Source organism: Gavialis gangeticus, unplaced genomic scaffold, assembly GCF_001723915.1.
Source record: "Gavialis gangeticus isolate Ggan-Ray unplaced genomic scaffold, GavGan_comp1, whole genome shotgun sequence".
NCBI lineage: Eukaryota > Metazoa > Chordata > Crocodylia > Gavialidae > Gavialis > Gavialis gangeticus.
Genome location: NW_017729022.1, coordinates 84,852,923 through 84,880,910, shown reverse-complemented (window position 1 = coordinate 84,880,910; position 27,988 = coordinate 84,852,923). Strand labels below are relative to the sequence as shown.

At 46.9% G+C, this 27,988-nt stretch overlaps 2 protein-coding genes across 3 annotated transcripts in view; one reads left to right on the top strand and one right to left on the bottom strand.

The window, feature by feature from the left end:
• CACNA2D4 (calcium voltage-gated channel auxiliary subunit alpha2delta 4) overlaps positions 1-27,988 on the top strand; it is a 218,964-nt gene that overhangs the window by 146,999 nt on the left and 43,977 nt on the right. The gene's annotated exons all lie outside the window — the stretch shown is intronic.
• On the bottom strand, positions 114-26,422 carry LRTM2 (leucine rich repeats and transmembrane domains 2). Its single transcript, XM_019515538.1, has 5 exons — positions 24,996-26,422; positions 14,183-14,306; positions 12,533-12,692; positions 6,473-7,063; positions 114-4,203 (listed from the first exon to the last, which is right to left on the bottom strand). Exons 3-5 carry the CDS (start codon positions 12,597-12,599, stop codon positions 3,749-3,751), a joined length of 1,113 nt encoding a protein of 370 aa, XP_019371083.1. The 5' UTR covers positions 12,600-12,692; positions 14,183-14,306; positions 24,996-26,422; the 3' UTR covers positions 114-3,748.

Below are 27,988 nucleotides of genomic sequence, written 5' to 3'. Positions count from 1 at the left end.
GTGTGTGTATGCATGCAGCCTCAGAAGCCTATTGTTTTTTCTTTGGCTATATCCCTCCAGTGTCTATTTTTTGGGGGAGTCACAACCAGAGATTTCATGCAAACAAGAAGGAGCATAGGAAAATACATTCTTTATTATTCTTCTGTAACAACAAGCCAGAAATATAATATACCTTTTAAAAATCTTCTGTCTCTTGCCAAAGGAACCTCCGTTCAACCATTTTAGAAAATCTTGTCACTCTCCCTCAAATATTAATGAAAAAGAAAAAAGATTGCATGTGCCATCTGCTCCCTGCAGGAAGACTGCTGGGGGGAGGAGGAGCTGCACCTGGGGAGCCCATTACCAGAGGGTGCTAGTTGGACCTGGCTGCAGCAGGGAAACACTCTTCCTGAAGGCACCCATCTGTATGGAGGATGGTATGCCTGCCTTCACTGGAGGGACAAAGCTGGCAAGGTTCTCCAAGAGAAGCCATTCTGTGCCTGCTTGCAGAGGAGTGGAGCCCACTGCCCAAATACATGAGAGCAGCCCATTTACTGAGCACCCAAACAGCCCTGTGCTATGCAGTAGGCTAGACATCCTTCCCACTATGAGATGAGCTTAATTTCTGGCTATGTTGGAGGACCATGTTTCCCAGAAGTTTCTCATGGCTGTGGAGAAACCTGCATCCCAGCAAAGCCAATGTTCCCAGTGTGACAAGTCACTATAGAAGTACCTGTTCCCTAGCTGGGGTATAAGGGCCTGTTGCCCAGAAGGGCTCACAGCCCCAGTCCTTGTTTTCAGTCACCCATTGTCTTTCTATGTATTTACATTTCTTTGGGACCCAGCAGTGTCCAGCCCTTACTTTTCTCAAATGCTTCTCATTTTCTCCCCTGCCTTTCCCTGCCTCTCCTGTTTCTGGGTGGTTTCTAATCCTGGAAGTCCCAGTCTAGTGTTCACCAAGTCCTTTGCCATGCCAGTGAGAAATAAGAGGAGGTGAGGTTTAAGGTCACAATCAAACCCACAGCATAAGAAATGGAAAACTTACTAGCAAAAAAGAAAAAATTGTCCAGGGCAGGAGAGAGTGAGGGGGGATTTTTCCCTTTTCCTAACCAAACCTCCTCACCCCACCTTTTATTCACACACACTCATGCACTCACACATACCCCATTTGCTTTGTGCAATTGCTTGATCATTATTTGTTACAAGTAAAATATAGATCTATAAATATACAGCTCTGACTCAAGTTCCATTTCAAGTATGAGTGTGGAGTCCAGTGCGTTACATGGTAAGTTCCCTCAGGAAGTTGGGTCCATTGGGCAGAATCTAGTCCTGACTTACTGAGGATCTGGAGGTGCAGTAACACTTTTCCTGGCAAGAGAAGACCGTAGCACACCAGTTCTGCCCCTCAGAGTGGGCTACAGCTGAAGCAGAGGGTTGGGTGGGGTGATGGCAGGGTTACACAATGCATAGAGGAGAATAAGTCCACATTTCCTCCGTAGTGTTTCCACTTACCCTTCCATACACAGCACATGGAAAGGGATGGGGAAGTGTACCTTTAATCTGCCTCTCTCCTTCCTACTCCATGGTAACCTCCTTTCTGCTTCATGGGGAATATTTGCCTCTGTTCCTTCATCCCCTCAGGAAAATGAAATCAAATTGAACTTGTCTGGGGTTGTTCCAGGTCTTTGGATCTGGTGGATCTAGGCTGGGTAGAATGAATTCAGTCACTCCAAACTGTATATAAATACTTGGTAGTGCTCTTGCTTGACAGCATGGTAGGGACCACAAGGAATTGACATAGAATATGTTATTTCCACTGGAATCCAAGAGCAGGTCCAGGGACAGATAGCAAACCACTGGATGGCATCAGGAAACAATAGGAGAAGGAAGGAAGGGCTGTGACCTGACTATGCCCAGGTGCGGTGATTGCTGGCCTCTGTGTCTGGTTTACTGGAGAAATACCCTGCAAGTCTGGGCTAGCTGCCAGAGCATGTCATGACTGGAAGGATCACACCATCCACAAACATTGCAGCTGCATGACCTCTGGTGTCATCTTCCTATCCAAGGAATACCCACTGTGACGGGTTAGAGCAGGTTACCATGGCAATCCACACTCTCCCCTGGAGACAGCATTTTATCCCACTTCCAATGATATAAAATGAGTCCTTATGTTTGGTTTCTTTTTGCTTTTTTTAAATCAGTTTGAAAAGAGCTGAAGCAAAAATGAGACTCTGTGGGTTCTAAAATCTGGCTTGGGAAGAGTTTTCCTAAGTGACAGAGACTGTGCATGCTTGTGCCTGTGAGTACATGCATGTGCTTGCTTATATGTTCATCAGTACATTTGTGCACATGTGTGTGGAGAGTCTTGTATTTGTACAGGTTGTATAAGTGCCTGTGTGCAGCTGTGGCAGTGAACACATCTGTGTCAATGGGGCATGCTGACCCCATCACCCACCTCCTCGAACCTCTGCCTGGCTTCCCCTTGTCTAGCACATGAGGTACTAGTTTCCTGTCCTCCTCTCATGGCCCTCCATATCTCAGCCTCTCTGTATTAATCACAGCGCCCCTTCCCCACGCCACTTCCTTTGGTTAGGCAAGGCAGCTGTTGTGTGCATCCTCCCTCCCTGCTCTTCTCTGCATTGTCCCAACACATGGAATATGCATCCTGAGTTGGTCAGTCAGGTCCTTATTTAAATCCTTCCTGATGGCCCACTTCCTCTGCCACATCTACTAGATACTGGTGGACCAAGTCATCTCTAGTTACCTTACAAAAACATAACATGGATACAAAAATGTGTTTTGTCTTTATCATACTGTGCATGAGTCTTCACTAAGCAATGCTGCAAGTTGCCTGGCGCTGACTCTGCCCTTCCCCTCCCTGCCATCTGTGCCATGTCTGAAATCTCTCTGTGAGCCCCTTGGGGTGGGGAACATGTCTTTTGTCTGGATTCAGAGGTGCCAGGAACACTCCTAGGCACTGTTAAGTAATCTATGCATTATTATTGTGTATATGTGCAAGCAAGTAAATGTGGGCAGTCAGTGTACATGCAGTGATGTCTGTAGGCACAGGTGCATGACTGGCAGTGTGTGGGCTCAGTGTTTGCTGGCAGGGAATGGATGGAGCCTGTACTCACAGATCTTGAGTTAGGGGGCTGTATATGCCTCTTTCCAGCAGTGGACATGGTAAGGGGAATCTCCTTCTGACCCTGTTTCTCTCTCAGTGGACTCTTCATCAGGTTCTTCTTAAATGTGTAGGTGGTGGGGAGTATATTACCATGATGTGACAGCATGCACTGTGAGACGTATGCACTTGCCCTGGCATCTTGCTCATCATATCTGGAATTTGTACCCCACAGCTGCCTGCTTGTCTTGCCTGCAGAGGGAGGGTGCTGCAGAGCCATGTGGAATTTTGGAGGGAGTAGAGAGTGAAGCAGAGGTGATGAAGTCAGGATGACGGGCTCTTGGAAGGTGCTGGTTGTCCATGTAGCGGCTGTCCAAGGGGTACTCCATGCAAGCAGAAAGCATGGCAAGAACTTGAGGTCTGATCACAGTTTCACTTGGGAGAGCAGGAAGGTAGAAGGATACAAAGAGGCCTGATGCAGAGAAATGGAAATTAGAGCCAGGTGTCCTAACCCCAGAGACATGTTGCACTAGCTGGATGAGTGAAGTGACAGCACAGTCTGTCTGGGATGGCATAATGTCAGAGGATCCAGGCCTCACTGCACTCAGGTGCCCTGCTCACTCCTGTCCCTGGTATCCAAGAAGAGTTTCATGCCACTGAGGAGATTTGCTTTTGCTCTTCATGTTCACCCTCTGTGTCGCCCATTAGCGGCTGCCTCTTCTTCAGCTCTCGGTGATACTTGGCCATGAGGGAAGCATAAATGCAGCCATAGGCTGCTGCCACTACCATCATGATACACACAATGCCACACACAACCCCAGCTATGATCACGGTGCCAATGGCCCGGCGTACACTAACAGGCCGGTATCTCTGTTTCTGGGGACATACAACACTGGGTTCCACTTCTGGTTCTGGACCTGATTTGGTTTTTGAAGGAGTTGGGCTTCCTTTAGTGCACGGTGGGCCAGGATTGTCCAGCACAATTGAGCTGTTCTCATCTTCCAGCTGAGAACAATAGTTGAACATCTCCATGGGGACCATTCGCATGTCCTTCCCCCGTAGCTCCTTAGGCAGGGTACATGCCAGCTGGTCTATCTTCCCTCCTGCCCCAAAAGAGAAGAAGGGGTGATTTACAGCTGAGTGCCAAACAGAGCTAGTTTCAGTGCAATAAGTTTTGTTATTACAGTGTCATCATTGAGCACTTAGATGCACAGAGCTAGATCTTCAGCTGGTGTAAATCAGTTTAACTGTTTATATCAGTTGAGTATATGGAGCTGGGCCTTGCTATACTTATGAGGCTAAAATACGACCCCTATTGCATGAATACACAGTGAAGTGTGGATGGGTTCCAGAGAACCCTTCCACACCCCAAGAGGCAGCCAGAATCCAGCAATTTGTATTCCCAGTAGGCCTGGGTGGGAAAGGGCTGTGTGGAGTCACAACTTGGCCATTGGTCTCATATACTCTAGAGTTGGCAGGATGGAGACATGGCCTTATTCCATTCACTTTCAGGCTGGTTAGAGGTTGCATTCATAGCTTGAGTATGTGGTTCCGGTCTTCCAGCCTGGGAAGCATTCTGTCACTGGAGGCCAGATGGCTGCAACTGCTGCCACTGGAGGTTGCAGTATGCCACCATCTTCCCTTATGTAGACAGGACTCCAAAAGCTACATTAGTGCCTCTGGTGCATATAGTGTGTACATAGTAATGCTTTATAACTTACCATCCAATGATATTAAAGCATGTTAAAGCATAAGTTAAATAAGCCTAATACCTGTAGGTATTATTAGTCCCATTTTGCAGTTTGGGGCCTACAGAATGACAGGGGCAAGTCTCAACTTATCAGAATGGCAATAGCTGTGTTTGAGTTGCTGATCTCAAATCTTAGCTCTCCCATTGGCTTGCTGTGACAAAGCCTAGATCAGAAACACATGTTAAACCTCCCATTCCCATGTTCCAATCTAATAACTTGTTTGTACCCCCATACTTTGATAACCTTGAGTGAAAATGCTAAACCAGGCACTTCACTGTGCTAATGCCATTACTTTGGAAGAAAGAATATCCAGTGTATTCTGTGTGCTGGTAACCTTCACATCAAAGAATGAAGAAAAGAGGGTTGAAAAAAGCAAATGAGAGAAAAGAATAAAGGTGCTAATGTATTTGTTTGACTGTGCTCACAATAAACCATATTTGACATTGAAGCCTAGTAGTCATGCAGGCACATAACCCCTTCCCACCGTGGTCAAAATCAGTAGATGTAATGTGACTGTTGCCATTTTGATAATTTGAGGCCTGTTGCTTCTCTCATTGATTCCAGCAAGAACAGTCAATCCCTCTTCATTGCCCATTCTCACAATATATGTTTTTTCTTTGGAAGTGCCAGTTCCTAAAGTCACATCAATCTGAGAAAATCTCAGTTTTCATTGGGTTTTTTTTTGTTTCTAGCTTAATTTGTTGGAGGAAAAAAAGGCATGAAATGTAAACCCTAAAGATTCTAACATTCCAAGGCAAGTAAAATGAATTCTAGACCCCTTGATATTTAAGGAAAATTCACCTTTTTGAGGGGACCTGACAGCTGATTTTTCAGTGCTTGGATTTGGCAATAATAGATATCTTAAACCACACTCTAAAAGCATATAAACATTTCCAACATCTGCCTTACTAAAGGCAAAATTGATGCTTTATCAGCAATCTTTTTAGTTATGCTAACACAGGGAAGTATGTTGGAGAACTATTTTGAAGCGTAAAATGTATATATTTGTTCTCATGGTGCTAAATTTCCCAAGCTTTTTTGAGTTCTCCCTCTTCAAAAAAAATCACCTTTGCATTGGGAGGAAGTAGGAGAATGTCTTTGTATCTGAAAAGAGACTTTTAAAATGTAAACACCTTGTCAACCAAAATGATAGCCGGAGGTGACCCGAACAGGGTGTGGAGCTCAGGGCAAATCAACCTGTGTGGAGACCCACCCCCGGACACGAGGAAGCTGGCAGCAGATTTGGTGGCGGAGTGGGGTGCTGAGCAGCCAGACGTGAAGCTGGCAGCAGCACAGAGTTGCTGCGGCTGCTCTGCCCGGCTCTGTGGGGCCCCCCAAAGCTCGGGGCCCATGGCAATCGCTCCAATTCACCCCCACTTAGGGATGGCCCTGATGATAGCATTACTAAATTGTAGCATAACTATACTATAATACAGTATATCAAAGCACTGTCCCTCTTCTAAATTTTAGACCTCAGCCAAGGAAGTCAAGCCAGTACATGTCTTATGTGTCTGCTTGTCTGCATTTCTTTTCTGTCTACCTTTCTCTTTCTCCCTTCACTGCAAAGCCTACCAGTCATTTTTCAACCATGTAATTGGATCCCATTCCCCATGGCACCCACCTCGATAAGAGAACCATTCCATCCAGTGCTTGAAGTCTCTCAGGTTGCAGTCACATTCCCAAGGATTATCCCCAACTTGGAGCTGCTGAAGACTGACTAATGGTTCAAAGGTCACTCTGTCCAGGCTTTGTAGACGGTTAGACCTGAGGGAGAGTGAGCGGAGAGCGGGGAGGTCGTCAAAGATGCCTGAAGGTATCTGAGCAAGGCCGTTGATGGATAGGTCCAGCTGGCGTAGTAGGGCTGTGTGCTGCAGAAGATCCTTGTCCAGGGTCCTGATGCTGTTGTTTCTCAGCTGAAGTTCTGTGAGGTTCCCTAGGTCATTGAAGATCGTCTGAGGAAGCTGGTCCAAGAAGTTGTTGGAAAGATCCAGCCTCTGTAGGGCAGAGAGGTTGGAAAAAACAGGTCCTGGCAGTGTGCTTAGTTTGTTGTTGAGAAAGAGGAAGGTCCTGGTGTTTGTAGGAATGTCTGAGGGGATGGATGAGAGGCCCAGGCCACTACAGTCCACCTCCAGACTGCTGTTGTTACACTTGCAAGAGGAAGGGCAAGCAAAAAAGGACTCAGCAGCACACAAAGAGAACCAACAGCCAAGTACTGGGATAGGGGGCAGGGGCAGGGAGAGAAAGAGAGAGAGTATGTTAGAACAATGCTTATCCCTCTTCAATCCTTTACCCATTTTTGAATGCAGTTAAGGCTACAGCATGATCATCATCACAATGGAACTCTTCACAGCAGTGCCCTGCAGTAAAATGAGCTTCTCTCAGGTGTAGCCTTGTACTGCTGGCTAGATCACTGGCAACATGAACTTCCTCTTAGTATTTCTCTGGTTGATGTTTTGATGAGCTAGCAGGATGGGTAAGTAAACATCCTCACAGTCTCACTAGGCAGAAAGGTCAGTGACTCCCACTGCCTGATGCCAGAATGCTCTATGCGATTAGAACAGAGTAAAGTGGAGCATGAAGGGAAACATGGGCTAAAGAGGGACTCTCTCAAAATAGGAAGTTTTTTTTTTTTACCTTTTGCTGGCATATTTTAAAAAGGAGGCAGGCTAGAATTGCACCTTAAAGACTAAGTAAATCCTAGTTGCCTGCATTAGCTTTCATGAGCCTGAGCAAACTTCATCAGACGCTGTTATTTAAAAAATAAAAGATTATATTTTTCAAAGCCACACATTTTTCAGAAATGGGCATCTCAATTAAAACCTTTTCTTTTAAAATATCTTTTCTCAGTTCAGAGCCCATTCTCTGCTCAGACCAGGGCCTACAGAATATAATGCCTTGTGACTAAACCCTGCATCTGAGCCCAGCCCCACCTACTGTGGGGAAACTGGGCTATATCTCCTTAGCCAGTGAGGAAAAGAACCTACTTTGTAAGATTCAGGGGGTTGGGTAAGCATATAACATCTGGATCTGAGAAAACATTCCCATTTTGTGGGTGGTCAGAGTCTCACTAAGGAGCTAAACTCAACCTCTAAACTAGGTGAGTTCAGCTTGGGTCCATACTTTGCAGCTTTGGCCAAGCCCAGGGGGGAAAGGCCTTTGTGAGCATGTCTACACAAGACACTTAATGCTCATTGGACTAATTCTACTGTGCATTAGCACAGCTGGCAAAAACCATGCTCATGCACTAATGTGCAATAGATTTAGTCCAAAGAGCATTAAGCATCACACAAAAGCACAAATCTGTGCTAATGCGCAGTAGTTCCGATTACAGTCCATTAAGTTAGTACCTCTTATTACAGGTATTAAACTTAATGTGCCATAATTACGGTGCATGAATGAGCATGTAGACACATCCTGTGTGAGTTAAATGATATTAGAGAATGATCCAGTAAGGTAGTTTCTAGCCCATTGGAATAGCTATCCTTGGCTTTGCTGTCTCAGTGCTATCCAGTCAGTCCCCAGCCTGTACCATCCTAAGTGCAGGACTTCGCATTTGTCCTTATTGAACCTTATGAGATTTCTTTTGGTCTAGTCCTCCAATTTGTCAATGGCTATGATTCAGAGAGGGCTCTACAATTTGGAGGATTGGACCAAAAGAAATATGAGGTTCAATAAGGACAAGTGCAAAGTCCTGCGCTTAGAACAGAATAGTCCCATGCACTGATACAGGCTAGGGACTGACTGGCTAAGCAGCAGCTGTGTAGAAAAGGACCTGGGAGTTACAGTGAACAATAAGCTAAATATGAGCCAACAGTGTGCCCTTGTTGTGAAGAAGGCTAATGGCATACTGGCTGCATTAGTAGGGACATTGCCAGCAGATCACGGAAAGTGATTATTCCTTTTGTTTGGCACTGGTGAGGCCACATCTGCAGTACTACATCCAGCTTTGCCCCATCCCCACTACATAAAGGATATGGGCAAATTAGAGACAGTCCAGCAGAGGGCAGTGAAAATGGTGAGGGGGCTGGGGCACATGACATGAGGAGAGGCTGAGGGAACTAGGCTTATTTAGTCTAGAGAAGAAAAGAGTAAGAGGAGAGTTAATAGCAGCCTTCAATTACCTGAAGGGGGGTTCCAAACAGAACAAGGAGCAATGGTCTCAAGCTGCAGCAAGGGAAGTTTAGGTCAGATATCAAGAAAAACTTTCTCATGAGGAGGGTAGAAAAGCACTGGAACAGGCTACCCAGATAGGTTGGGGAATCTCCATCCTTGAAGGTTTTGAAAACCTAACTAGATAAAGCCTTGGGTGGGATGATATCATTTTTGCTGCTCCTGCTTTGAGCAGAGGGTTGGACTAGATGACCTCCTGAGGTCCCTTCTGACTCTAATTTTCTATGATTCTGTGAAGCCCACAGCCAACAACTCACAAAAACCTTTGCTCGCCTGAGCAGCTGGCAAACCTTGCAGTATGCTGACTGTGATGCACAGCCTACAAACTCCCTGGGGCATGGAAGGGCTCAGAAGAAAAAGTGCGAAGTCATGAGAAGCTGAGCCCACCTTCTCATAAGTAAAGTTTACACATGGCCTAGACAGGGGAGGGGAGAGAAGAGGGTATTGAATATATCTCAAAAGGGGCTGACAGCAGGCAGTTATTTCTCAATAGCATCCGCCTTCTGCAGAACTGGTCCTATTAGCCAAAAAAGAGCCACCATTGCAGGATATGGCAAAGATCTTGTAGCTGTGTAACACTTCTAGAATTCAAGCCAGAAAGGGAATATGTGGCTTTCAACATGGACACCTCAGTTCTGCAACAACACAGCACTACAACACTCACAACATGAGAATAAGCTCGTCTCAAGAGAGATGAATTGTAGTCATACTTAAGCAGTCATACTAACCAACACTAAAGTAGATTTATTCCTACTTCTTCCTAGGTTTGTTCATGTCCAGTCCTTTCTTCTCTTCACTTTCCTTGTAGAAGAACATGTTGCTCAGTGTCTTTAGAGTCACTGCTACAACATAAAAAACTATGGAACTCAACGAATGTGCAAGTTATTCCACCATTCTCTCTCTTGGATGGAATAGGATTCTCCTATCCTGTCTACTTGGTATAGGGACCAACACCCTAAGAGTTTTATACTAACCCCAAGGGACTTCTGGAAAGTGCCTGGGAAATATCTAGGAAAGGCAGTTGATAGAGGCAAGGATTTTGGAGGGGTAGGAACTGGAATAGCTACAAACTACACACTCTTGTGCAGGCACTCTTACTCTCATGTAATCTCAAAGCTTAATCTGTTTGTGGTCCATTTTATTGACTTGGTTCCAATCAACAGTGCTTCATTTTTACACAAATCCTGTGGCCTTAATCAGGTGTCCATTTGGTACACAGACTACCATTAACTCCAGTGTGAGTTTGCTGGACTTTGGACTGAGTGATGACTGAAAAAGGAACTTCAGGATTTGACTCATAGGAAGATTTACTCTCTAAGGGACCAGATTATGAGATAAGTCTGAAGAGAAGTCCTTGCTTTTCTTGTCTTTATCTTATCTCATTCCTTCAGAAATTCTTGTCTCAGTCAAGTGGGATCAAGTCTACTCAGTCCCAGGAGATCCTTATCAGACTGTGTTGTACTGGCTGTCCCCAATGTTAATTACAGCTCATCATTGCCAAATAGAAGGTAGATCTTTATCCTAAGCACCCATTGCCTTCTTGACATATCAAGGTTGGGTCAGGAGCACTGAGGCTGCCATAAAAGCAGATTGTAGCTTATACTCTGGGAGAGTGGCAGTGTTGTTTGGCTGGATGGTATTGAATTCCACTCAGAACACATCACTCTCTTGCTGGAAGATAGGGCTTGAAAGAACAAGAAAAAGACAGGAAGGGAGAAAGCCATGAGTCACTTGAGTGACCCTTCCTTTTCCTGGATGCCTGACAGAAGTATAGCATTAATAATAGATTGACAGCTGTGATGATGAGATAACATTTAGCCTCTTTGTACAGAGGGAAAGGTGAGAACACACTAGGTAATGCTATACAGGTGAGGCTGTGTTCTTGTCTCTGCACATACCTGCCTTCCAGTGGCCCCTGACTGATCTGCTCTGGGATTCCACCATTTGAGCTGGCCCTGGCAGGCAGGAGCATTATAATGAGAAGCTGCCTGTGGCTGAATTACTTGATTTACTCTAGGCCTCTGCACTAATGCAGGGCTTGCCAGAAGAGAGACATCATATTGACCACCCACAGAACTTTTGGAAATAAGGGGTCTGTGCCACTGTATTCAGAGTAAGGAAGAGGTCTGCTTTCATTCCCCTGTCCTTGGAGGATGGCCACAGGTGACTGGTAGGGGGAGGCACGTGCCTCCCCTGAGATTGACCCCCAAAAGTGGGGCAGTTTTGTTGCTATGTGGGTCAGCAGCGTGTTGGGGGGGAGGAAGGGCACTAAGCTGTGGCACAGAAGTATAGGAGTGGATATGGGGCTTTTGGCCTGCCCCTGGGCCCGCCCACAAATTGTGCCCCCCCCCTCCCCCCAGACTCAGGAGGCCACAGTCATCCCTGAGGATGACTCTGTGCTGAATGTGGGCTGAGGCCTGGAAACGCATTACGTCAGTGAGTGCCCAACACCACAGCCAATCAAAGCAGGGAAGTGGTAGACAAAACCTTAAATTTTCTTCCCAACAGGGAAGTGCAGTGCTGCACTCCCAGGGTCTGCATGCAGTGCACACTTGCACTGGGAGAAAGGTAATGTTACTTTGTTGGGTGTTCAGTGACCCTGCTAGGTGGTGGAAAGCTGATCCAGGAATATCAGGTTAGGTCAGGGCTCAATAGCCTGCCCCATAAATAATTTACACAGCAATCTAGTGAGCGAGGATGAATTACAAAGACAAGTCTCTAACAGAGAAGGGAATAATTCCTTCAACTCTTGTGCACTTGCAGCTCCAGGTCCAAATTTTAGGTGAAGGCTGCCTGCATGCTCATTAGCCTGTGCACATTCTTGAAAGTGCCCTCCATCCCTCTGCTGTGATTCCCAGAGTGTTGATTGCCATCCCTGAAGTGTCAGCCAGCTTGCTTTGGAGCACCCTAGTGGCATGTTTGCCACAGTCTGGGATGCTGGTGCAGCTGCCCCAGCATGAACTCTTCAGAAGGAAGAAGGATTAATTGAACTTGTATTTTATCAGTTGTGGCTGGGAGGCAAAAATCAGGATGTGGGTATATAGATTTTTTTCCATGTCTAGCAATGGTAGAATCACCACTCCATTTTAGCATGGCCACAGCTCCTTTCCTCCCAAATAGCCAGCATTCCTGCCAATGGACACAGATCAAACCTGCACCACAGGGAGAAAGCTGCTGTTTACAAGGTCTGGAGCTGATAGTGTCCTGTGTTGCCTTTTGTCAGTAATTGTGCCCTGGTTTCTTTCTCCCTGTTCCCCACCTGTCAGGACTGGTGAAACTGGAATTCAAACACCCATTAAGCTGCTGTACCACTTTAAGCTCTTTTATATACCATAGACAGCCAGCCTGACCAGTCACTCAGTGCCTGAGGATCTGGGAACTTGCTTAGATGTCTTAGTTCCTAGCTGCTCTCCACCCTACCCCTACACCCAGCACCCTGATTTCTTCCCAATCCCCTGAGAAGCAGAAATACTGTACACAGCACCCCATCACCCAAATGAGCAGCACTTACAACAGGCCTCTTGCCATGGCATGGAAAACCTGTTTCTCCACCAGTGGCCAGCACTCATAAACAGCATTATGGTCAGTGTTCTCTAGCGTGTCTTCACATCCACCAGGCAGCCTGGCACAGGTCTTCACAGGTCAGAAGAACAGTCTCAGCCTGGCAGACCCTAAAAGGAAAAGGAGAGCAGAAGCAGGTAGTTAGTCCTCAAGGCAATGGAGGAGACAGGAATGGACTTCAGGTTTGCCTTCCCAGTTAATGTTTTGCCTTTGACTTGGAAGGGGGAGGAAATTGGGGGGGGGGAAACACATCAGTTCCTTTTGGGAGGAGGGTAGAATGTGACTGAGACCCAGAAGGATGCAAAGTGAAACGAAGGATCAAGGTTAATTCAGAATGGAATAATGGTAAAATTGGGCTCTGTTCACTTGTGTGATGAGTTAACAGGTCTCTGCTTAGATTTTGATCAGTTTAAGTTGTCTGATGTGAATGCATCAACCATATTTTTGTCCTATGCCAGAGGTTAATATGAATTGGTGGGCTGACCCCCCTAGAGCAATAACCTTCTGCTCATTCCATCTCACCCACCTCAGCCTGACACCTCCCATATAGCCATTCTCTGCACTGAAGCCCCTAAGTCAGATTCACGGTGGGCTATCCCCTGGTAGCTGCTACATTCCCTTCCACTCTCACAAATGCTCCCTTTCCCTTTAGAGGTAAAATGGATGTAATGTCTACAGCAAGGATGTAATAACACAGCTCATCAGCTTGAGGTTTTCAGACTGCAGCAGCTGCAGGAGCTGAAGGGTGAGTGAGCAGAATAGGAGGAAAAGGGAGGGAGGGTGTGATTAAGGGGAAGAATTACCTCCCAATTAGAAGGAGGAAGAAATGCTCCTCCTAATTAAAAACCCAAAGACCATAAACTCTCCCCTGACAATAAGTGACTATGACAACAGGTCCTCCCCACCACGCCTTCTGTCTGGATAAAGAGTGAAGAAGGGTAGGGGGAAGTGCAGAAGACCCTTCTGTTTCTCTGTGCACCCTTTCAGGGGGAGGCCAGGGAATATTTTCCAGCAGCCACAGCAAGGGCTGGGGCTGGGGCTTGGAATGGAAGAATTCCCACCGATGCACAGGAACGTGCTGTGCTCTGTGCCCCTCCACTGGGCTCTGACAGTTTCCATAGCATTTTTTTTTAGATATGCACGTTAGACCGTTTGGGACACTCGCTCCCAGCACATGTTTATCAATCCCATTTGCCCACCCCACCTTCCCCATGGCTAATTTATTTTTGATGGGTGAGTAAAACACCCAGAGATATTTTAATTATTGCTGTCTGGGGAAGAAAAATGAGCAGATTGAGTGGATGGACTGGTACATTTTGCAAGGCTGCTATAGGTAATCGTATCAAACTGCTAATTCAAAAAGATACATTAACAGCAAGAGCAGCACCAAAAAGACTCCCCACTCCCCCCACCCCTAAAATTGTGCTGGAATGTCTTTTCTGCCTTCCCAAGCTGAAGGGAGAGCCTGTACAAATAGCTACTCTTATCCAATGTTTGCTTGCCTGGGTTCAGAGAGGGGTTTTCACCCCATCCTCTGCCCTCAGTAAGTCCATCTGTCTGTCCTTAACATGAAGAGCAATGGAAAGCCAGGAGCACTTACCTGGAGGGGCTCTGCCTGTAGGTGCTTCCACCCGACTCCCTGGGCACTGCCCAATTACAGTCTCTTCTCTCTCCCTCCTTGACTTTCTCTCCCAGCCAACAGGCTTTCTCTGTGTCCTATTTAACTTCACACACCACAGGAACAAACGGCAGAGTTAAGCTGACAGCCACAGAGACTTATCCGGCTGCTGGTATAGAGTTGATCGGTTTCAAATCCTGTTGTTGAATGATCCTGTCCTTCCCTTAGTCATTAGAGACTGTCTGGTACCCTCTGCCTGTCTTTTCCTCCCTACACTCCATTTAACTTTGCCTGTGTTATAGTTCCTTGTGCTGCTGCCTTTGGGCTGTTGTTTGATAACACCCAATCTGTATTGCCTGGCTCTGCTCCAAGCAAGGGTGCTGAGCTTTAAAAAAATTCTGCTTGCCTTGTGACCCCTCCCTTCAGTCCGTTACATACTGATATCACCCCACAGGATCCTCTGTGCAGTCCTTCCTCATCATCACCCCAATAACTAACCCATAGTGACGGTTCCAGGTAACTTTACAGTACCTGAGCAGTGTAAGAGTTTCTAATTCTGGTCCCCTGAGATCCTGCAGAGAGAGTCCTCTTCAGGTACTAAATTATAGTACCTCACAGGCTCCCTTTCCCATTCTACAGTGACAAGGCTCAGGTATACGTGTGGGGTGGGAGGAAAAGAGACGTATAAATAAGCTTTTTTTCTACCTTTCAAACGTATTGCAATGCATACTGGCATAGTGATTAACGCCTGTTCAGGCTTTAATTCTCTCTCTGTACTGCAGCAGGCACAAGAAGGGATGGATATTATGAACACATGGTTGTATAAAAACATATAATACATGTGTGTGTATCCATGTGCCCCTGTCTGAACACAAGATGTAGGCATAGGTATGACCACTCCTGAGTTACATCAGTTTGTGCGCATTTTGACTTTTGACATAAGCATGTATATGAGCATGGACACACACATACATATACACACTCAGTAAATATGATCTGTACATTTGTACATACATATGTGCAAGTACACAAATATAGATATATCTATCTATCTGTCTATCTCATGTGTCTTGTATGCACATGCAGACATACGTCCATGCTTGTACAGGGCTAGGGAGAGCTTCATATTATCACCTTTTACACACTAGACCACAGGACAGTGCTTACAGTTCCAGCTCAGGATACTGAGCTATTTCATGCCTGGCTTCAAGTTATGACTCTTAGAAAGGCGGAGAACTGAAGTACTCCTTCACTGTTTAGGGGATTCCATGTCTCTAGAGTTGTGAGGTAATCCTGAAGCACTTGCCTGTTTCCTTGAGCTGCTCTGGTGGCTGCTGTCAGGTGTGCCTAGGTATAGAAGTAACAGCAGGAGATACCATTTTCCTTTTGCAACCCTGGGAGGGTGTGAATCTCTGCAGGCCCCTGCCTGCTACCTCCACATGTTGTTTTAATAACACTCCACAATCCTAGCCAACACTACCTCCCCACTTTCAGTACTAGTGTTCACTGCTGTCAATGTGGATTTAATAAATGAACAACAGGCTTGCCCCAAGTGCCATCCACCTGCAACTCCCACTGACTGGCCTCTTAGAGTTGGTGGTGTGCAGCACACCTGAAACACCATTCAATAACACAACCATAGAAACTATTGCCCCCCTTTCATACAAAGGGATATGGAGGCATGGGGAGACCTTGTGACATGCTCATGATCAAAACTGGCCTATAATCAGGCAAAGAGTCCAGGAATATTTGGCTGTAATCATTCACCAGAGTTTATTACTTAACCATTAGATTGCAGGTCCATGGCCAGGCAACCTGTCTTGTTGGGATGGGCAGGGTGTATGGGGGATGTGTATTAAGGAAGCAGAGGTTGCAGAGGCTACAAGAAATGCCAGCAGTAGTTTAACAAACAAGTACACACACATACACCATGCCCCACCTTTCACAGCTGACTGTAAAGTCCTTCTCTACTGTTAAACTGCTTTAGCCTTTATCAGGAAACCAGATGGGTATGGGAGGGGTGGCGGATGCTTTAAGGAGATTATCTTTTTTTTCTTCCTCCAGGAGACTTTTGCTTCTGACAGTCCTATTTTATTATAACCTGAGACCCATGTGGGGGACTAGAAGATGATATCCCATGCCCCATGATTAAAGCATCTAGTTGTCTTTTTGTATTACCTCTGTCACCCATAAGAGAGCAAGTTTGGCTTCACAGGGGCAGGCAGATGCAGAAAACATGTGGTCTGATTAAAGCAATTAGAAAGCACATTAAACAATTGGCAGATGAATCCTAGAAGGAATTACTGCCTGCTTGCCACTTCCAGGTTGGGGTGGGTGACATGGGCGTGTGTGCCTGTCCCAAGAAACCTGACCATGTGCTGCAAAAATTGACCATGTTCAGATTTATATTTGCTCCCAATGCAGCCACACCCTTTCAGTTTATGATGGATTGGTTTATTTGTACTAAAATAGCATGCTGAGGGGCCGACCAAGATCAGACGTTCCCTGATACCTGTATGTTCACATATCCTCAGGGAGCTTACAGTTACAGTCTAAACTGGAACTTGCTTTCTGCAACCTTTCATGTTACTCACACACTCGCTTGTAGAAATTGTGTACCCTTGGAAAAGCATGTTTTAAATTCACACCAGAAACCAGCAGATCAGAGAAACAATATGGGAACAGAAACAGCACCATGCAACTTAGGCTGATCAGTCACAACTAAGCATTATAGCTCCAATAACCAGCTGTAAACAAAAGTATTGTCACATTACACTGAATAAGCTCACGGAAATGATAATGGTGGAATCTGCCAAGTCGCTTGCTGCCAATAATGAATTATGTTGCTCCCCTCAGTTCCCAAGTATATGCTGAGGAGAGAAAGTCTCTGGTCCTTCCTCCCATTGAATTCAGGCTCAGAACTGAAGTATGTCCTGTGACGTGCAAACATGATTATTGACTGAGGAAAGCGCTGCTCTGGGCAACAGGAGTTAACAATACTTGGCATTTGTATGGTACTTAACAGTCAAGGCTGTCCAAATGTTAAATTAAAATTTAGACCTACAGCATCCCTGTGAGAGAGATCAATAGCGTCGCCACTTCATACCTCGGTAAAGTGAGGCACAGAGACATGTAGGCATACGTTTTCAATGTGGCCACTAAGTTTGGCTGTCTCAAATTGTAGTTGCTCAGGTTATGACAGTTTTCTCACTAGTCTGGCATGAGCACCCAGCCTGGGAGTTCCCAGAAGTGCTCAGTGCCTTCAGCTCCCACTGAAATAATTCTGCTCAGCACCTCTGCAGTATTGGGCCTATCAAAGTTTTGCACTAAAAACACTGAGGTACCTGAGTAGAGACCTCCTTTGGAAATATGGGGTAAGTGAATTGCTTAAGGTCTCACCATGAGTCCATGGGAGAGCCAGGAATAAAACCAAGAGCTCTGGACTCCCAGGCTATTTGTTTATGCAAGATGCTGTTATTTTTATCCTCAGCTTCCAAAACCACCAGCAGTGAGATCAGAGAGGCTGAGGATGGTAGAGGTCTCAAGACTCAAAGAACCTAAAGAAAAATGTATAGAGCAGGTGGAGTGGAGGTGGATAGGAAAGACCCTGAGTGGCCAAAGATAACTACAATGCAGGATGCATCTGAGGCAGTAATGAGAGTAGTGAGGGTGGGGGAGACCGGGGATTGTCCAACTTTGGAGTGACAGAAAGGTCCCAAAGGAGTTTGGATGTGGTGCATGATGGAGACCCAGAATGGCAGGAATAGGAGAATAAGGGAAGCCACTGACATGGAGCAATCTACCTGTGTCTTTGCCAGCGTTTTTTAGAGTAATATTAAACACTACAGATAACATGTATGTCCTCTTGAGGGAAGGAATGATAGGAAGCTGAGAGGCAGACCTGGTGAAGAAGTGGGGGACTGGGTCTCATAAGCAGGTTCTCTGTCTCCCTCCTCTTCAGCACTGAGTGCAGAGAAGAGTTTTTATTCTCCTTGCTCCATTGAAAGAAAATGAATAGTAAAGTGAGGCAGAGAAGGGGATTCTATTAGAGGGCAGAGATAGCACTCTCTGTGATCCAGCCAGGAACAGTTGTATGTGGGTGGCAGCTTGTTACCAGGCCTGCCAGTTCTAATCCAAATCCCAGTTTCTCTTGCCTGCAGAGGGCAGAGCCTTCTCTGGAGCTTTAATTTCCTACAGGGGTTAATCCTGTGGTCAGCAGTGGCTCAGGCCTTTAATCCTCTCGTTCAGTCCCTTGGCAGAGGGAGCGCATCACTTGGCTCTCAGTGGGGCTGCTCCCTTTGCCCTCTGTGCACCCTGCACAAGCCTCTCACTCTGCGGACATTTACCATGCCCTGCCTTCATCCCATTAAGCCCTCCTGGTGAGTTTGAGATGGTGTTGCATGCCAGCTTGTGAGGACAGCTGCAGCAGGACAGCAGGAGGGGACACTGCTGTTCCCAAGTGGAGATGGAGGGATGAAACTCAAAGACCCAGGGCCAAGGAAGAGAGTGGTTCCCCTCCTCATTTAGACTGAGGGAACTTAGAGGGAGAGTGGCTGTATGCTTGCTGAGACAAAGAAATCCTCAGGCATCTCTGTCTATCCATTTCAGGAGCCCTTTCTTTCTCTGTACAGAGCAAAATACTCATATGAGGTGCAGAAGATCCAGCTGGTACTCGACTGTCTTGAGAACCTGGCCACTGTTATGACATGACTGGCTATTTTGGCACCTTGCTTTAGGCATCCAGCATTGGCCTCAATGCCACAGGGTTCCTAGAACACTAGGCCAGACATCTCCCCAGCAGGACAGTATGTCAGGGAATCTCCTTGGCACACTACTTGGCTTGAAGGAAGACAAAGGGATTTCCATATCAACACCTGCCAGTCCCTATTAAATCCTGCATGGGGCCTGGCATGTCCATTGTTAGCCCTCTTGCCTGATCCTCCTTGCTCCTGTGTGCCTTTGATGAACAGAGCAACTTATGCCTGCAAGCCTTTATGATTCAACATACACAAAATAACCCACAGCAGCAGGACCATCATGTCTGTTGTAGGCATAGGGTCTGCACTGACACAGTAACTAATTGCCTCTGTTCACATTCTGTGAACAGCCAAAGCCACTAGTTCAGTATTAGACTGTGAGTAGCCATATTGGCACTTGACTGCTACTGTCACATTCACTCCTGGGAGCAGACATACTGCCCAGTAGAGAACCTGGTGCAGTGGAAAGTTTCTGCCACACAAGCTGTCCAGTGAGAGCTCTGTTCCTACTTGTTCCTACCCAGAGCCATTGGCTGTGCTTCTGGCTGCCAGCCAGTCAGACTCAGAGCATCAGCTGCTTGAATACTCATTAGCTGCTTTGCCAGTGGGGGGGCAAAAGGGGGGTTGGAAAGACTGTGGGAGAAGACGAAGGTCTTTCTGAGGTCTTGAGAATAGCTCCATATCAGCACCAAAGCTTCAGAGGCATATGGTTTGTGTCACACAGCACCATGTGGCATAGCGTGAGATGCCAGCAGTAATGATCTGTCTCCACTCCCATCCTAAGGAGGTTTATGACCCAATGCACCCACAGTGGCTGGCAAGAATCCCAGGGAAAGGCTGACCCTTGTGCTTGCATTTCACTACATTTACACTGAACTCTTAAAACAACCATTTTGCTGATTCCTTTTTCTGCATCATTTAGTTGCATGGATTTGTTTCGCTCAGTTGCTCTGTGTCACAAATACTCTGTACTTCACCTTCTGGGTGAGCCTGATGTCTCCCCGGACTTCCCCACCACTTCCAAATCCTCCACCACCCAGCAGATTCCAAAGGGGACATCTTCAGAACAATTGCTAAAGGACCATATGGAGGACTCAGGATGCATATCCCAGCCTGCCACTCAAGAAGGGTGATATGGGATCATCAGACTAGGACTGATGCACCATGACCTGGTGCTTTGGAACATTACTCATGGCTCAGCAAGCCTGGCTGGTGCATCTATCACAGCCCATAGCTTTAGAATGGGCCAAGCTGGGCTGGCCTATACTGTGGTACCCCAGTTCTATCATTTGGAGTCCAGTAGGGACTGGGAAATAGATTAGTGGATTATAAGGCTGGGAGGGACCTTGGAAGATCATCAGGTCCAGCCACCTGGAAAAGACAACTGGGGTTGGGTGACCTCAGCAAAGTGACCATGCAATCTCCTTTTGAAGATTTCCAGGGTAGGCGATTGTACCACCTCTGGAGGGAGCTTATTCCACAATCTGAACACCCTAACTGTAAAGTAATTTTTCCTAATGTTGAGCCCAAAATGGTCTTCCAGGAGCTTGTGGCCATTACCCCTAGTTTTCTCCTCGGGTGCCCTGGTGAACAGTTGCTTACCAAGCCCTTGATGTACTCCACTGATGTAGCACTAAATGAATGGCCATGTTTTGCTTTGCTACCCCTCACGGTTTGTGAGAACTTCATGCACGTGAAAGCTGTTGCGTTGACAGCCCTGGAAACCAAGGCCCTTCCTTAGCCTCAGAAGAGAAATGGGTACAGCAGCCTTCACAGCCTGCCAAAATAACCAAGCACAAATGATCCAAAAAAAGAAACTCCAGGCCTGATGCTGCCACAAAAGCAGCGGCCACAAACAACCCTGCTCTGGGAAATGCCATAAGCAGACAATCTCTTTGGGAACAGGACAAGACATTTGAGCTAAAGGCCATTCAAACAACCCTTCACTAGACTTATGTCCCCATGTAGCTACCATATGGGAAAGAACTTCTCCATTTCCCCAGGCCGGAGGAGATAGAGTTAGCTGGGTTGGGCTGAGCTGAGCCCAACCAACCCCATGGCTTTAGAGTCCCAGTGCTTATCTCCTCCTTCCCAGAACAATGGCCCTGTTGCTAACTAATGCAGTCAGTTGTGTATTGCAGGTAGTGCTGAGAGGCTGGAAGTTAAGGTTTAAATTCTACCAGTGACAGGGGCAAGAGGTTAGTAAGTTTGTAGGTAATAGAATTTGCGTTCCATTTTTTCCATGTAAGAGACAATCCAGGGCACTGTGTATTTAAAAGCTGCATAAGAAGGCTGGCATTTAAGTTGCAAAGTGAAGGACTTCTAAGTTAGAATATGCCACAGTTAAAGTTGCCTCTGTAACCTTAATTTGGCCTCCTTGGGCAGCTGCATTACCCTAACATTTAGGGCACACCTGCAACCTCAGTTTTAATTCCTTGTGTACATGCATTATAATGCAGTCTTGAATTATATAATTGCATGCTAGTTTTTACACAGGACCCTGGCCTCATCCAGTGCACAGGATAAATGGGTTCTGTAAGGAGTGAAACTGCTTTGGCTTTACAGGTTAAAAGATGTGTACACACCAAAGCAGGAAGAGTGAGCCTGGTACAGTGGTGGAGGTAGTTGCCTACAATGCCAGACTTTGTCGTGACTCAGTCTCTGCCACAGGCCTTCTGTATGATGCTGAGCAAGCTCCTTGAACCAAAATTTCGGCATGCAGCCCCTAATTATGCTTTTCTCCTTTTATGGGTGTCCAATATGAGATCCTTGGGCCTGATTTATGTAAGTGCAGAAACTCTAGCCAGTGGGAACTGTTTATTATTGCTGTCCCTTCTAGTCAAGGACTGAGTGTGTAGCTGAGGGTTGGGGAAGTAGGGAGTTTCTAATCTTGCCCCTACCACTGATTCAGTGTACAGCCCAAGTCTCTTTGTCTCCATTTCCCTGTTTGTATAAAGAGGGATGGTAATCCTCTCTTCACTCACAGAGGGAGAAATCTGTTACCATTTGTGAGGCATTGAGATACTACAATAATGAACACCCTTGAAAAGGCTGAGGAACTGAATAGTGATGCAGCCAAGCTTTGGGTGACACGCCCTAAGTAAATAATACAAGGGGACACCTTTATCAGTAGGACAAAAGTATTGTGCAGCTGCCTCCTTCCCTGAGCACTGCCCATCATGGGCAGTGAATGAGACAGAGTCTTACAAAAAACACCATATTTAATCATTTCATCACAATTGTTTCACATGTAATTGTGTATGTGACGTCCAGCAAGGCTGTATATAGGGGCAACTTTCACTTCCTCCCAAACTGGCCTGGATGTGAAGCAGTGACAAAGAAACAGATGACTCAACTTCCCATCAGCAATCCCCTGGGTTAGTGCTAGCACTAGGTTAGAGTCAACATTTCTGAAAGCCACTTGGGGGCTCGGGTGTGTGACACAGGGTAGGTCTACACGGCTGGCTGAAGCATTGTGTAGAGCTTCCCTTGTTAGCTTGCTTGATCCCAGTTGCTTGCCAGGAGCATTTTAGCTGCAGCAACCCAGAGCTCCATATTGGGCTGCTTATCCTACCATGTAGTTGGGTAAATTAACCTTCCACCTGGCCCTTGGCAGCTTCCAATACCCAAGCTAGGCCCTACCCTGTCTAATCTAGACATGATCCAGCGCTTCCTAATTCTACCTGGGTCCCAGACATGTCATTGTCTAGTGCTTCCAGCTATTGTCTGGGGTGCACAAGGTACCTAGATGAATGAGCCACCTTGGCAAACTTGGAGTATTACTTGTTGCCCACCAGGCACTTGGAAAAGTGTCTGACCAGGATTTAAACACCTTAATCAGATTCTTGTAACCAAATTTAGCAAGCAGAAGTAAGCGATTAATTCCTCTGAACCAGCAACAGGTTCAGTACTGAACAGTCCCTGGGGTCTTTGGGTCTACCCTTACCCTTAAATCTATCCCACTCTTGAAGGGATGCACTCCCCACCCCCATTATGATACCCAAGTTGCTTAGTGCTAATATCACGTGTCTTCTCTGAATGGTCCAGTCTTGGTACCATCTTGCCCATGTACCCCCCTTACCCCTCCAGGGAGGTGGCAGGTCTCCTCACCACAATTTTTCTGTCTTCCAGGGTCCAGAGAATATTTAACAGGCAAAAAGAGTGTTTAAAAAGCAGAATGAGGGGCTGAAGGCCCAAGTAGCTTACTAAGATGTTCAAATTCTAGCAGCACATTACTGAGGCTGGAAGCAAAGACAGCACAGCAGTCTATTATGAGGAAAATGGCTAAAGGGCTTCCCCCAAAGATCCCTTCTTCTAGGATTTACCTTTAAAAGCCCCAGGTGAACAATATTCCCTTACGCAGCACATGCTGGCTGGCAGGGAGACTGCTCCCTTAGGCCCTTCACTTATTTGGAATAATTCACTAGCAAATACCGCTCAGTCACAGGAAAAGCTGGTGTCCTAAAATGGACCCTAGTGACAAAGCCCTGGGGAAATATGGTCTGAGATTCAGGGAGAGCCCCCTGCCCACCACCACACACACATATAAAAATGTCCTTTGTTTGGTTACTGTTGTGACAAGTACATAGGTAGCTTTAAAGGCAACCCTGCCTTTTAGTGTCCCCCTTCTTGTGGGTTGTGTCCCAGCACACTAGACACCATCTGCTCCAGCCCTTATCAAAATGAGCTCTGCTTAAATTTTCTCCACATCCTTCAGTGGCTGAATAGTCCCAGGGAGTGGAGCAAAGTTAGCTGTTCCTAACTTCATTCTTCAAACTGGAGATGGACCTGAATGAGGAAATCAAATCCTTGAGGAAGCTTAAGTCCAGATCCTAGTTTCATGGCTCAGTTCTGCCTCTGTCATGAACTGAACTGGAGCCCCAGATCCAAGCATTCCTAAACCGAGGGAGATGTGTGGCTCAGCATCCAGCTCTAGGTCTGATCTTTCATCTTTTATTTGAAATGAGATGCAGTGGCCACAAGAGGTAGAATATGAAATGGAAGCATTGTGGCAGGAAACTGTGTGCCATGCATGTGTCTCCCTCCACATGCAGGCATGCATGCATGTGCACATGCACGCGTGCAGGCGCGCACACATTTTTTGAGGCAGCATCGGCAGGAATCTTCATATTCTTTTGCCTCCAAACCTCCTCTCCTGGCACCCCTTTTCTCTTAGGCAGATCTACCCTTAGCAGTGAAACTGGAAAAGGCTGTAATTCTCCTTCTGTCTACCTCCCTGCAGTATGCCTCCCTCACAAAGGAGCAGAAATCCCAGGACTCAGCCTGCAGGGACACTTGATGGAACTTGGGCTCTATTTTTGGCTTCCACTAGTGACATGGCATCATTGGGTTCATGTCCTGTGACAGGATTTTCCTGCACTGCCTTATGGGTAAAAGACGCACCCAAAAAATGCAAGCCTGAAGGGAAACATTAAGACCCATATGCTGAATTCTGAACTTTGGATGGACCAGTCCTCTGACAGCACCTCCATCAGCTTTCTGTCCTCGTTCACATTGGCATTTATATACTTTTATTTAAGGCAGTTTAGCCCAGAAATATTCCCTAAAGCCAGTGGTGTGCAGACTAGTGACACCACCAGTGTCAGACTCCTTCACTGTCACTCTGGGTGAGAAAATAGAGAGCATTTTGTGGGGATTGTCCTGGACGTATGGATCACAGCACCAGCAGTAGTCGGTCACTCAGACTCATGCTGTCAGTGCTGTATATGAAGATGTCTGTGCCATTCATGACTGGTAGCATCTTCTTCCAGCCCCCTGCACCTGAATTGGATTAGAACCAGTGCCATGAGCCATGTAGGCTCTGCAGCTCTGCCTTGGCAGTAAAACTGGTGCCCTGCAGCCTCCTGTTACTAGGTTTCAGGAGCACAACCTTGCCGCAGACGGTTTTGTCAGTGCCTGCCAACCTGTCCCCTGTGGAAGCAGGAGTCCTGTAGGCAGAAGATGGCAGTGGAGAAAAACCCACTGAAAGAGCTCAAATAGTCAGGGCACAAACATGTAACAGAGACACCTCTACTTACTGTTCTCTGCCTGGGACGGACCCTCCTCAGAGCTCTCCTGCTCCTCTCACAAACCCCCTTACAAATCTCAAAGCAAATCCAGTGGAAGCTGCCAGCCGCCTGGAGAGTGCTTGACAATCTCTAGTTGGCATCAGCCCCTGTCCTTTGCGATGTATCCAGGTGCTAGCACTGCCCAAAGTGCAGAGAAGAAGAAAGGTTAGGTGGCAGGATGTGAACGAGATTGTAATCCTCTGAAAATAATAAATAGGAAGAGGGAGGGAAAGAGAGAGCGAGACAGACAGAAAGGGGAGGGAGAGGGAGAGACGGAGTACCATGGAGTGACAGCTGGGGGTACATCTGTGATGACAGCAGCACACACACACACACGCAAGCACATATAAGCACGCGCACATACAGTGTGAAGGAATTGTCCAGGCATGCAGGTAGACTCCACTCTGAAATGCCCAAATTTGCAGAGGAAGGAGCTTGGAAGATTTTAATTTCTCTCAACTCATCTCTGAGAAACTGCTTCTCTCTCTTTCTTTCTTTCTCCTCTCTCTGTCTCCCCCATGTCTCCTCCCTTCTCCCCTTCCTGCAAACAGAGAACAGGGGATTGCGGGTGGGGTGAGGGGCCAGCTCTCTTCATCCCCATGGAGGCAGAGCTGTGGGAATCATTAGGAGCAGGTTGTTGGGAGGCACCTGTGAGCTGGATTGCAGCCTCCCCTTTCCCCCTGGTGATGGAGTGGTAGGGAAGAAATGCAGGCTGATCACAATGAACTCACAGAGAAAGGCGAGGAGAGAAGGGGGGGCGGGCAAGTGTGTCAGCTGGTTTCTATATGGAGATTAGGACAGCATGGCGTAGTGGTGGGGGACAGCTTGGAGAAGCCCTGGGGTCTGGGAACAAAAAAGCCCTCCTCATGGGGAGCCCTGAGGGCAAGGCGGGGGCAGGAGACAGCACATGTTACATATTAAAGCGACTATTATCCAGCAGACACTTACAAAGAGCTGGATAAAGAGTGGTCTGTCACAGCAGTCGCCTTGAGCAGCCTGAGAACAGCAGGGCAGACTGGGCTATTGTAACGCTCCAGTGCTTAATAGCAGAGAAATATGCCTGTCCTGGCATTAGCTTCCCAAAGCCTATGCAGAAAACATTTGGAGAAACTTGCAGAATGGGGATGTGGAGAGATGAGTGGATTAGAAATGAGCTTCTGTGGCACAGAGCTCCAGCCCAGACATCACAGCTGGGCAAGCTTGGTTAGGGAGTACAGCCTCAGCCAAAGCCTGCTCTAATGTTTGCCACTGTAATGGCCAGAGTAATACCAAGAAAAGTCCATGGAGTTACTCTCCAGTGATGGTGATGTGACCAAGACCAGAATCCCACCTACTGGGCACATCTACATGAGATGCAACGGCATAGTCATTACTACTCATTTATTTAGTACTTGCTAATACAAGTACTAAATAAATGCACAGTAACTAGAGTTACTGTGCAGTAGCACTGGTGAACTTCTTTTAGGTGACAATTGTGTGCAGTAGCCTACTAATACTGCACAGTAGCATATTAGCACTGCCTGTGCTGTGATGTGCTGCTGCGCAGTATTTTTTGGCTACTGTGCAGTCAACGTCTTGTGTAGATGCACCCACTGTCTCTGAGAGTCATTCCAGTGCACCTTGAGTATAGTCCCCTTATTTCCCTTCTGGGCTCCCAATCCTCATCAGATACAACCTTCAAGAAGCACTACTTGCTTTAACAGCCCCCATCACCAGGCTCTAGTGCCTCTGCTAGGCTCTGTTCTCTTTCAATTCCTTTTAGTTTGCCTTAAAGTTACATTTTGCTTTAAAAAGTATTGTAGATTGGCCTCACCCACAAGAAACAGAGACTAGAAAAGGGGAGACTGCTTCACTGTTCTGACCTATTGTTTCCTAGGAATAATTGGGTTTTTAAAATTTAAACAGCAAGGCAGCTGCCACAAAAGCAAAGGCTGTGCATGGTGAGATCCACCTTGATACGCAGCCTACCAAATGCAATCTCATTGCTCTTTGTTCTGGGGTAGACTGAGAACGAAATCTTGAAGAAAGCTCCTTATGAGACAGGCATGTGGATAAACAAAGAGACAATCCCAGAAAAGACAGAGGAAGAGAGGATGAGTTAATGACGATAGACATGGTGAAGGGTAGAATGAACAGGTGGAGGGGGCTGATATTAACTGCACATTGAGTGGCTTCTCAGGGAGGCAGTTGCAGTGTATTACAGGTGCATGTTCTGTATGAAATGAATAGGGGATACCTGCTGATAGAAAGTTATACATGTTTGGGATGTCTGAATAGTTGATCACTGGTAAAGCAGCATCTGAATATTTACCATATACAGCGTTGTCTGCCTTTGCATAGTTTATGCTGTCACAGAGGGACTCCAGTGCCTCAAGTTATTAGCACTTCATACACCCCAGGGAATTATGCAACTATGTACCCGCATAACTTTGTGCATAAAATGTATGACTGTACAACTCAGATAATATCCCATAATTCCCCGAGGTGTAGCTGGTGAATGGGAAAGGGAACTCCCATCTGCAGGAGAGGGGGTGAGCAGCAGCCAGGGGCGGAGTCCCGGGCAGTGCGCAGCTGCAGCTGAGTGCCTGGGGCTGCATGTGGTTCCTACCTGCAGTGCTGTGAGCCCCATGTGCTGGCATGAAGCCAGCCCAGTCTGGCCCAGAGGCACCATCAGCAAGCCAAACTGGGTTGGCTCCGTGCCGCCATGTGCAGCCCCCAGGATTTGCCAGAGCCACGTGCCATTGGGGACTCTGTCTGCTGTGGCCAAGAGCGCTCCGAGGGCATGCCAGCAGCAGAGCCTGTGCTGGGGAGAGGGCTTGTGGTGGCAGGGGCTGTGTGCGAGACGGGGCATGTGGTGGCAGAGGCTGTGCATGGGGGAAGGGGTGTGTGGCAGTGGGGGCTGTGTTGGGGGTGAGGGGGACATGATGGTGGGGGCTGTGTGCAGGGGAAGGGTATGTGGCAGC